The sequence below is a fragment of the Epinephelus lanceolatus genome, chromosome 10 (genome assembly GCF_041903045.1).
Source record: "Epinephelus lanceolatus isolate andai-2023 chromosome 10, ASM4190304v1, whole genome shotgun sequence".
Lineage (NCBI taxonomy): Eukaryota > Metazoa > Chordata > Actinopteri > Perciformes > Serranidae > Epinephelus > Epinephelus lanceolatus.
Genome location: NC_135743.1, coordinates 35,541,255 through 35,553,565, shown reverse-complemented (window position 1 = coordinate 35,553,565; position 12,311 = coordinate 35,541,255). Strand labels below are relative to the sequence as shown.

Below are 12,311 nucleotides of genomic sequence, written 5' to 3'. Positions count from 1 at the left end.
ATAAATACCTGTGACTACTGCAGTGTCACCTGACCCGTGTGTGAATGCCAACTGTGACCTTTCCCATTACATATAAAAGCCACATGTTAGCGGGTGTTAGCAGGTTTTTTGTGCAAGGGGCAGAAGCTTGATATAGCGCATACTACTTCACCAAACTTCATTTGTTAATTAATCAATGTTGCAGCTTCAGAACAAGTGAGAGATTGGAACATATTTGTCATTAAAGTATTTCTGAAAACACAAATATCTTTAAATATTGGAGGCAAATTTACAGAAAATAACAGAAAATATCTTTTTTTTTCTGTCCCCATGTGCAGACGGTGCATGCAGCCTGTTGCAGCTGTTGTCCAACTTTTAGCTTTCTTTCCAAACATATCTGTTCATCCCTATTTTCCCTGGGGATCAATAAAGTATTTCTGACTGCTGATGTCTTACACAGGGTGTCTAGTATCAGACAATTAAAATGAAAGCTTTTTGAAATCTTTTCAAGATCATTTTGTAGCCAAATTTAAGACTGATTTTTGAACATCTTTTTTCTTATTCATATATTGCAGATACGTATTCAGGTCAGTAGTGTATATGTGGTTTTGTGGAGAGGTAGGTTTTATGTAAGAATATGGTTATGAGAGTGAGTTAGCCTTAATCTACATTTTGCCAACAGGTAAGCACAAGTATAAAGTAAAAGACAGTGTTAGGTTCAGTCTTAGATTTAAAGATTTGTAACATCAGGAATGTGGACATTCATGAAGAGGAGCTTGATGTATTTTGACAAAAACAAATTGAAAGATGGATGTTTGTAGCAATTAAGACCTCACAAATTTAAATTTAAGACTATTTAATGACTTCTAAGGCCTAATATTGAAAAAACAAAATTGAATTTAAGACATTTTAAGAATTCTGAAGAACCTGCAGACACCCTCTTACAATATATACTAATTTGATTTAACACCACATACAGTAAAGTCTCAAAAAGCAGCCAAAAAGTTAAATTGATGCCTCTTTGTTACGCTCTCAACACAACTTTTGAACCACAAGCTTCTCAAAGTAGTAGCTGTACTGCAGGTGTTTCTGTTATTTCGTCAACCCGCTGCAGGATTTGCATTTAGGGTTAGGATTAGATTAAGGATTAAGTTTATTTTGGAGTAAGGGTCAAGGTTAAGCATGCAGCGCTGAAGGTTATGCCAACAGGTTATGAATTAAGTCATCAGTGGGAGGTTCAGCATCAAAGCATTAGGATGCTCCATTCAGGTGCTTCTCTGTGCATCTGTGCCCAGCAGTGACCCTCCGGCTGCTGAGCCACAGTTTCAAAGCCTATTGCACAGCAAAAGTCGTCAAAAGGCACAGTGACACACGACTTTGAGTCTCCGTGAATTAAACATTGAGTCTAGTCTTTCTCCTTCACTGGCTGCCGCTGATGGCCGCTGGTTGCAGCAGCAGTGTGTTGGTGTGGAAGGCTGCAGCCACAGTACAGCATAACTTCTGCTCCCCCCTCCGTCATAAAAAAAATAAATAAAAAAAACACAGTAAGCCTGTGGCCTGTCTTTGCTTTGTCCTTGTCGTGTTGACTCTCCCTCCCTCCTCTGCTTCCCTTCCTTCCCCACCCCACGCCACCACCGCCGAGCGAGCGCCAGTCTGCCCCAGCTGGGTTTTTAGATGTGGGGAGTCGAGCACGGCGGGATGGAGCAGCAACTTCTCTCCATTCTCTCGCTTTCTTGCTTTCCCTGGCTCTCTCTCTCTCTCCCCCAGAGCATCTTCTGCACCACTGCCCTGCCACCATTAATTCATCAGTGCAAATCTCCTGCAAACTTCCTAAACAAACAAGTGTGCTGACTTCTGCTGCTCATCACACACATACACACAGGTCATCCAAGTATAGACCTCTTCAGAAACAACACACACACTCCCCGAGTTGCTGTCCAACACATTGAACGATGCTGAATTGATATCTGCACCATGATCTAGATGAAAACAGACACAGCCTCTCTTTGTGTTTGACCTAATAGCTGCTGACATAAATAGTCATTTTCTAATTCAGTGCACTCCAAAAAAAAGAGGAGTGCAGATGTGAACCTGTTTAATGATAAGTTGCTAATGAGTTTATCCACTCTGTAATTCACATCTGTTTTGTTTACCTCACTCCATGGTGAAGCCCCTCGGGGGAACAAGCACACTAACACCAATGCTATCAGCTCCATCAAAAAAGAACCGGGTAAACAAATCTCATGCTCTTGTGTATTGTGTTAATTTACAGTAGTAGATAATGATCTGGGAGCCTCCCTCTGTTTGCTTTGCACTTTTTTTTTTTTTTTTTTGAAAGAAGAGAATATAAATTTAGATGAAAGAAGAGAATATAAATTTAGAAAGAGGAACAACAACCCTCCCTAAAAAGGAAAGACTCAAGGAATTCACTGATAAAAGGAGATAGAGTGGAATTTAAAACTATTAAACAATGCTGGTTAATTCCTGGAACTTCCACAGTCACTGATATATTCCATAAGTAGTTCAAATTGCTTTTAGAATTTATTATTAGACTTAAAGAGAACCTATTATGCTTTTCTTTATTTCCTATATTTATAATGATATGTAATGCCAGATGTTCATATCTAACATAGCCACTAATAAGGTAAATGTAGGTAAATGTAAAAGAAATCCCTGAATGCAAAACCTCAGGCTTCCGTCCGTTCTGAATACTCCGTTTCGAGGAGTTTTTTTTTACTTTGACAACAGACGTCAGCTCGTGACAGATTTCTATATACAGTCATCTGCTCCAGGCATCAACAGCAAGTGCTTAGATTACATACAATGCTACATGTACATTTATTTTTTTATTTTTTTTTAGATATATTTTTTGGGGGCAATTTTAGCTTTTAATGGATAGGACAGACAATCATGAAGGGGTGAGAGAGAGAGGGAGTGACATGCAGCAAAGGGCCACAGGCTAGAGTCAAACCCGGGCCACTGCGGCAACTGCCTTGTACATGGGGCGCCTGCTCTACCACTAAGCCACTGACGTCCCTGTCTCAAAACTTTTACTGAGAATTTTTCACTGTAGAGAGTGGTTCCATATACAGTCATAACACTACTATAAATAGCTACATGTTAACATCAGGGAAACATGTAATCTTGCTGTGCCTTCCAATACCCATACCAACATACTATATAGTATGCCAGCAAAAGATTTAGTATGTCTCAGTACATAGTATGTCAAATGCAATATGCCACAAATACCAGGATGGTGTACTACATCTGGTTGGATTTTGCAGTATGCAAGCCAGCATGCTTTTCTGAATATTCTGACACACAAACCTCTGCTCAGCAGACGACCGTCACATCTACTGTCAGAAGTCGCAATGATGGAGACAGCGCATTCAGGTGACTGATGACCAGTCGATTAGTAATAATAGGAATATTAATTGTTGAAGTGAACAAAATAATTATATATATCCCCAGCAACAAAGGGGCATAAGTATTAAATAACAATAACAGATAATTGTTTTATCTCCATAGTAACATGGATATATAAGTAAAAGAGTCAAAGTTCAGGGCGTAATGTTATGAGAATGTAGTATATCCTGGTTGTGTGCATACTGCATGCAACAGTACGTACTTTAAGGGCATCTGCAATGCCTATTAAAAGCACAAAGAAAAAGTATGCGATTCGGAACTCACCCTCGGTTACCAATCTTGTTTATTCCTTCCTGTTCTCAGATCATATTCCTGCTGGAACATATTCGGTTGTGAGGATTTTGGTTAAGAATTTTTTATTGTTGATTGTTCACAGTAAAGGGTTTTACTATTCTCAGATACAGCCATCCCCCAGCAGCAAATATGCTGCTAAATGTAGCTACATGCTAACGTCAGGGAAACCAGTAGTCTTGGTTGCCGATGTTGTGAATTTCTCACCGATTTCAGATCATTTTCTTGCTGGAACATGTCTTGTTGTGAAGATTTTTTATTGCGGGAAATACAGCTATAAAGTTTCTCCGTTACAGTCAATACCGCCGCAACAGTGTGAAGACAGTGAGATACAGAGGACCCCAAAACGGTGACCAGTTAGAGCAGACCGGGCTTTTTTGGGAGGTGGGCTTAAAGACACAAGTGCTAAAATGGAGGGTTTCAGAGAAAGAATAAAAACAGATGTTCCAGCACAGACTGTACAAGGAAATTAAATGTTTTAAGTACAAACCTGAAAATTGGCATAATAGCTGTTAAACAGCCTTTAAATGTAAAAGCCAACTACTGGATTTTTAAGGATGATACCAATAATAGTTCAGGATTTAGAAAAATGCAACAGCATACCAGTCAATCTTATTTTTCAACTTTATTTCTTTTCCATTTAAACTAATAAGCACTTTTGATAAGGATCACTTTAAATTCAATGATCATAGTGTTGTGAACTTAATGAATGAACTTAAACATATCTTTGACATTTGTTGCTGCAATTTCTTGTTAATTATCAGGCAACATGTGCGCCAACATATATCTGTGAAAATATTGGCCGATTGTTTGGGCCAAGTGACGTCTAAGTGAAATGAAAATAAATCCTGTTTTGCACTAAGAAAATCATTGTTGAAGAAATTATTACTTTACTTTACTTTTTTATAACTGAAAGAAAAAACAACATTAAGTCATTTGGGGAATATCAGAAGTGCTCCTTTGGCCTCCAAGCCACTGAGTGGGCGGGCCAGTGTAAGTGTTTGATTGACAGCTGAGCTGGCAGAGCACAAAGCAACAATGTAAACAAACATATGCTGGTGACTATAGCTTACAAACTGAGGAAGGAAAGCAGTGATGCTGATAAAGACGGACTACATTTGACATATAAACCTACTACTTTATGCAAATAAGTTAAAATGAAATTACTTGATTGACCACATGCAAACAACTTGTGTGTATGTAAAAAAAAGACATGCAATTTAAGTTTGAGTGGACTTTAGAAAGTGTTGTAAAGAAGCAAAACTGTCTATACATCTGGCACAAATGCAAGGAGGATGTGTATGACGCAAGTTTCACATTTAATGCTTAAACTTTATTTTTTCATCTTATATAACCTTAACAGCTGGATATTTGTCGGAGTTTAATGTCTTTCGACAGGTCTAAAGAGCTGACTACACACACACGCAGCATGTTGTTGCTCTGGGGTTCAATGTTAATCACAACCGACGGGGAACAATGCAGCTGCCACATGCATGACTTTCAAGGTGTGACCCCCTCGTACACACACACATACTGACAACTAAGAGCAACACACAGCGATGTGTGACTCCATTCCTATTAATTCATGTCTAATAATCAACATACAGAACACAGATCCTGCATAATTCAACATTTTGAGCTCCCTTTCCGTTCAATAAAACATCCAACAAATGCAACCAGCAACTGTGCACATATCCCTGTACAAAAACAGTGTACTACACACCACATACAGAACATGTGCCCACAGTACAACATCTCCCATCGGCTCAGGTGAAGCCCCGTTCTCATCAATCACTTTCCTCATTGGGAAACAGATGGTGCCATTCGGTGGAGGACGAGAAGTGAGGAGTGGAAACATCACAGCTGATGCTGGCTCTGCACGAGTGTGTGTGTGTCTTTCTGCACAGACACATATGTCATGTTAAAGGACACGTTCATCTGAACAGATTTACTGTGGTGATCCCAGGCTTCGTTGAGTATTTATGATCCCTGTGGACTTTACATATGCTGGCGTTGACATAACATAAAGCATTAAGGGCGCTAAAGTGCTAGCTATCTAGCTTCAGATGGATATCATTAAGCCATAGGAGTGTTACTTGTCAGTATGAGTGGTTGTAGATTCCTTCCACAAGCCGTGTTTACCCTGCAGTTGGAAAGCGTCCTGAATTCTGATGTTTTTTCCTTTTATGTGACACAGATTTAATTTGACATTCATATGTACAGCACATATTCTAAATCTTGTGCTAAATCTGATACATGTACGACCTGTGGCCATACGAGTGAAGTCTAAACTGTCAGATTATGTAGTTTTCATGTCGCTGTTCATGGGAATGTGTCAAATCTCAAGGTCTATCTGACTAGAAAATATGGAGTATAACTACTCAGGCAGCGAGTACAAGGTCAGCAACAGAGAGCAGTCTTAATTAGCATTAGCATTAGCAGATTACTGTATGATTTCAAGAGACACGTGGCCATATGTCCTCTTCCTCTCCCTGTCCTTCCAGAACACTCTACTCTCTATCTGGGCCACTAGGTTCCTACTTACGTACACTGGAAGACCAAATCCACTTTTTCTGATCAAAGTGGATTAAAGGTACAGTGGTGAAGATTAGAAACATGTCCTGGAGTGTTAATTTCACTTGCTCTGCCAAGATCTGTGTGTACGTGTGGACAGAGACCTATTTAATGCCCCACCAGGGGACCCGGTCCTGACCAAAACATTAAGAACCAGATCCAATAAGGTGGGAATGGTGAAGATTTACAGTATATGCTATCTGGTAACACAGAGTTGTGAGTTCCTTGCAGGTTTATTCAAAGTAGTGGTGTTAAAGTGCGCCTCAAATGAACTGTGATCAGATTAGCAGACTGGTGTAGCGGTCTTCACAGGTATACCTGGACTGTAGGACCCCAGACCTGTATGGGTTCAGGCCTTATTTCAGTCCCATTCTTTTACTGTGGGTCTCAGGTCTGTTTATCACAATGCTAAATACCCAAGTGGAACTGAGATAACCTGTGACCAGTGCTGATCGTGAGATTAAACGCTGTGTGTGTAACTTGCATGATGATTAGACTGACTTAGAATTACATAACAAGATGTACAGTAAGGTGAAAAAACATTGAGCAGCAGCACCAGTTGGAGGCAAGGTGGAGGAAAGATGGATACTGAGCCCAACAATATTCACAATTCGGATCAACGTTATAAAAAAAACCCCTGAAATATCCATCGTTTCAGGCATGCACTAGATTAGGTATGTAATATCTCAGGCAAGAAAAGGTTGGTCAAACTTTTTTTTTTTTTTTTTTTAAATGATCAGATCCAATTTGATATTGGGACAAATTTCCAGGGTCCCTTAGGGTTCAGGTTCATCATTTTGTGATCTCTATCAAAAGATGTTTGCATATGTATGTGGAACCTGTAGGCAAGAGGACAGAACTTTGGTAACACAAGTTTTCTGGTTTCAGTTCGTAGTCAAAGAGGAGGAAAAGAATTGGCTGAAATCCAACCTTGTAACCCATCAGCTATAGTATGATGACGAGTTAGCTTTAAATAGGCCTTTTTTAAATATATCTGCATTCATAAGCAGATATCTGTTTATACAGATTAGCCAAAATGACCGGCACATGGTAAAGGAAGTCTTTGCCCGGGGATCCACTGGCTACCCACATCAGCCTTAAATACTGGCTGTTGCCCTCAGAGGCTTTATCATCATCAGACAACAGACCTGTAGCTTCGTGCTCCTTGTATTTGATCATATCTGAAGAAATCCCTGACTTTTCCTTGTTGGCTAATTTCATTGTCATTCTTTAAGATTATTTTTAAAGGGGGTTGCCTTTATCAAATAGGAAAGCTTTAGCATGAAAGGGGGAGAGAAAGGGGGGATGACATGCAACAAAGGGCCTCTGAATGGAATCAAACTTGCAGCAGCTGTGGCTACTGACGCCCTGATTTCAGTGTCATTTTTTGTAACTTCAGCTCACAAGAACAGAGAAGAAAGACCATGTATGCATTAAGAAAATCAGTTAGTGAGTCGCTATTTGCACAGACTGCTTACGACCAGTAACACTATGGGAGGGGTCACGATTACCTTGGAGAGATGGATGAATTTACACCTTTTCAGCATCTGGCTATAATGTATCTAACCACCTCTGAAGATGGTTTGGACAAACAGATCCATCCAAATCCATCTTGAATGTTTTTGGGGTGCATTTACACCTTAAACATAGCCTTTTTGAGATCGCTATCAGATCTGCCCAAGACTCATGAAGTGTAAATGGGGTCAAAGGTAGTCTGAGATACATTTTGTTGCATGTCATTTTGCAAAAGAAAATAAAGCCTTTCTGATCACAAAAAAATCTAGTTTCCAATACTCGACAGCATCCGATAAAGAATTCAACACAGTGGAAAGACAGTACCACATTCATCCTTTCTTATTACTGTGAAAAAGTTAATGTTCAGACCTGACACCTATCATCTGTTCCTCAATTTTATAACCACCATGGTCTTAAAAAAGGTGTTTTATTCCAGTATGTCCATTACTGCTCTCTGTTGCTGAAGCTTTTACGATGATTTAGCCAGACGGCCCTGACTTTGTGTGATCATACAATAGCAGAGAGATGATCTTGCAAATGGATGATGTGTCTGTGAAAGGCTGGTGTGTAAAGTGACGCACAGCTCACTCCACTTCAGAAGGCTTGTCATTGCAGCCTAATGACGACTGTACCATCTGGTGTCAAAAACCAGAAGGGTTTTTTCAAATGGCCTATTAAGACACTATAGCAATTGCTGAGAAATTACCTGTTACCTTGATGAATGCTTTCAAACCCATCTCTGCCAAACCAATTGTTTCCTTCACAATCCTACTAAGCCTTTCAAATCTCTCCGCTCTGCTCCCCTGGGAGGAAACGCCAGTGTTGTCAACTATGTCTTTTCATTTAGAAATACAACCCTTTGTTTCCCAATCCCCAAACGTAATCGATTGAAAGTGGTTCCCAAACCGCTATCAGAAAGGGTTTGAGTCTTGTTTGAAGACAGAAAATTATTGGAAAATCAAGTATTCACCACAGTGCTTACGGTATCTGCTCTCAAACTGTTCAAAGCCAGAGCTTTGGAAGAAGCTCTTACAAGAAAAAGCCTTGCCGTTAGTCCTCCTTTGATTTACTTGCTAAAAGCCCCAATACAACAAATAGGCCACTTCACTGTTTCCCTTCAACAGTGGTCTCCATTTGCACAGAAAAATGTTTGATTATGCTTGTAGCTTTCTCTCATTATGCTTCCTCTTTCTTCAAAACAAACCTCAATTTAAAATAAAGCTACTTTTTAGACACCATTAGGGAAAGAAATTGCTTCTGGGTAAAAAGGAGAATCTGGTGAAAAGAGTTGGTACATACCCAGCAGGTCTCAGAACGGGTTCCATTGACTCTTGTGCAGAGGAGATAATGGAATCAATCCCTCAAACTGCTTAACTTAAGCATAGGAAAAGGCCTGTCATGTGACTTTGTCCTCATTAGGAGAGTGGGGCACTGTGCTAATTTATTTACCCAATATAACCCAGACAAGCAGAGATGCACAGACAGGAGGAGGAGGGGAAGGAGGAGGAGAGGGAGGCATGAGCTGGCCAAGCCGATTTGAGCCTGTTACTGATGCCTGAGCCAAGACCTGAGGGGTGGTAGAAGGAGGAGGAGGAAGTGTGTGTGTGTATGCGGGGAGGTACAGTAGATGGGATGACAGAGGACAAGATTGAGATGGACAGGACGGAGAGGAAAAGGATGGGGAAGCTGTCAGCAAGACGGAGACGGCTGGTAATGCAGAAGTAGCAAAGAAAAGAGGGAAAAAATCCAGGCTGGGTGGGGACGGGATGGGGATGTGTTATGTGCCGTGTTTTGCCTGGTTCTTACTGTGTATCCTGGGTGGCTGGGCTCCAAGGCCGTGTCACTTGGGTCTGTTCCAGGTGGTAAAAGCATAAGGGCTCCTGGTGGCGGAGATGTGCCACACTCAGCCATCTGGTGATGAGTCACTCTGTCTCTACTCTTGTTTGCTCTGACTGGGCATGAGATTGCAGGCCATCAATGTGTGTGTGTGTGTGTGTGTGTGTCTGTGTCTGTGTGCGTCCCTTTAATGCATTAGCACCCTGTTTATTGCGATGGCAACTCAGCAAAGACGTAATCAGTGAAAGCTGAAAGTATTTGGATTTCATCTGTGTTATGGTGATGAGAGGCCAACTCATTTGATGCAGCAAGGTAGTGACACTCTAAAGTAAAATTCCCTCTCATCAAACAGCAACAGAGGCGTCTTACCAGAAGGCATCCTGACTGTAGCTTTAAATATCTTACTCAAGCATTAGAAACAGAGGCAGAAAATATGCTAACAAAGATGCTAATTTGTTTAAAACTACAAGGTCATGGCCGAAAGTGCAAAGACAGAAATGTATGCATCACACCCAGCATTCAAAACAGTACCAAGGCTTAAAATGCATCCGTGTGCTGCAAATAAAATGTGAAAAGTATGGGAGATGGGCTGGAGGCTATGCACACAGTAATCTCTCCAGTATTGTGCACGCCTGATGGCGGCATGCATCCTGCCTCCTAGATAGATGCAGCCAACTAACGGGCCTGCTCCTGTGTGACAGCTCCCCTCCTCCAGGCCAAAGCTGACCCAAATCTATGTTTTCTTTCTCCACTGCTTTGCCCACAATTCCACATCAGAGACTGGGACAGCGGGCACTCCACTTTATCAAATCCCAGTACCACTACTACAGTTATCATACTGGGCACAATGGTTAAGCAGCCATACTTCTACTGCCCCCTATCCTCCAACATGTAGCCCTACTTCACTGAACACACAATTACAGTACACACAGCAGATACAGTACTGTGCTTTAATAACAGATGCAGGATTTCTCTTCAGGATGTGCATTTCACTCATAAATATACTAATTCAAACCAATAAGTACCTATAATATAAATAAAATTCATATTTTATATGAACTGGACACTACTTTTTAGGAGATTATTGCAAATTTTAAGAAGTTTGGATCCCTGACTTAGAATGCTGACTCTCAGTTACCACTGAATGATCTTTTAAAAGCATAGCAACAGAAACAGTTATTGATATACATATGTACAATATAAAAAATTCTTAAACCGTTTTTTTTTTTTTTTTTTTAATCCAACCCCCCTCTCATTTCCAAATTTAAAATTGGTTCTTAAAATCATGTGTTTTACATGAGAAACTATGTAAAAGTAAGATCATCTGAAGTAGTTTTTAAAAGAAATTAACTTTTTTAAAGAAGTTTTGGAAATGAAACTGACAAGGCATGTCACTGCACTAGAGTTATGAAAACTGAAACTTAATTTTAGGAAATACTTGGTTAGTTAAAATCATTCTGACTACACTTGCACATTTTTTCTTTTTTTTTCCCTGAGAAAATTAAACTTTAAATACTTAATTACAGAAAAATTGAAACAGTATTTGCACATTGAATTTGGGATTAAGAACTTAACTTTCAGCTTTCACTGATTACATAAAAAATAAATCATACTAATGTGACCTGACCAGAGATCCTAAATCAGTGCTCCTACTGTCATAGTACCTATAACTATGGGTCCTGAACATAGCCTGGCCTTGAGCATGCTTTAGGCCTGCTATAGCATTATGCTGTCACGAAAAGCAACACATGCAACAAGTTCATGGGATACAAAACCCAAAGCTTTTGGGTTTTGGGTCACAAAATGTCAAAGTGGTGTTCTATCCTGAAACAGCAGCAAAAAAAAAAAACAAAAAACACAAGCTTCATAGCTAACGTTTCTGTTAGCTCCACATCCATCTATCATTGTCATGGAAACTCAATAGCTCCTCTGGCAAGACAGAGATAGAGTTGCTGGCTGAGGACTCACACTGTGAATCATTATTGGAGTGATATCTTTCACATTTAGCAAATTAAGCCTTGTGTCTCTGTGTCAGTCTAATCTCATAGACCTGTAACCAGTGTTTGCCAAATGCACAATATGATAGAAGCCGCTGAGCCTACAGATATGTTAAAGGAGAAAATAGCTCGACATTAGGGAAATATGCTTATCCGCTGTCTTGCTGAAAGTTAGATGACAAGATCCATACCATTCTCATACCTGTCTGTTGAATACAAAGATGGGGCCAGGACACAGTTAGCTTCGCATTAGCACAAAGACTGGAAACTAGACCCTCAAAAATGCTGCACAGCCTTGCTTCCAATTTTGCCCAATGGTCACTCGTGGTATTGCAGAAAAAAAAATCCCCTGTGGCCCCAAAAGCATTGTCCCCAAGGGCCACTGTTGTAAAAGAGACATCTGTAAAACTGTTGACAGGATTTTTTTTGTGTATGCGCCAGGCGAGCAATTTCATTGGACTGAACAGGCGCCATCTTGGCATCCAGTGTCTAATTATTATTATACATCTATACAGGAAATGGGGAAAAAGCTAGTTTTTCTGTGTCCAAAGCAGTGGCAGCTGCTGGTCTTTCAAAAAGGGGAACCTCACTTTAAGTTTACATCATAAAATTTGTCATATTTTAGTGAGGCAGTAACTTATAAAAGAAATATTTAATTGAAGCCATTTTTCAGTTAGGTCCCATGGAAGCTGA

General features: G+C 40.1%; 1 protein-coding gene across 4 annotated transcripts in view; it reads right to left on the bottom strand.

The window, feature by feature from the left end:
* The window catches only part of oxr1a (oxidation resistance 1a), a 219,873-nt gene that overhangs the window by 142,247 nt on the left and 65,315 nt on the right, over positions 1-12,311 (bottom strand). For 3 of the 4 annotated variants that reach the window (XM_078171976.1, XM_078171979.1, XM_033641229.2), the window contains exon 1: positions 9,085-9,125. The exons of the other annotated variant lie outside the window; for it this stretch is intronic. In XM_078171976.1, coding sequence (XP_078028102.1) covers positions 9,085-9,110 — 26 coding nt within the window. In that variant the 5' untranslated portion in view covers positions 9,111-9,125. Of the gene's footprint in view, positions 1-9,084; positions 9,126-12,311 lie in introns of those variants that run through there. 4 annotated transcript variants of the gene reach the window in all.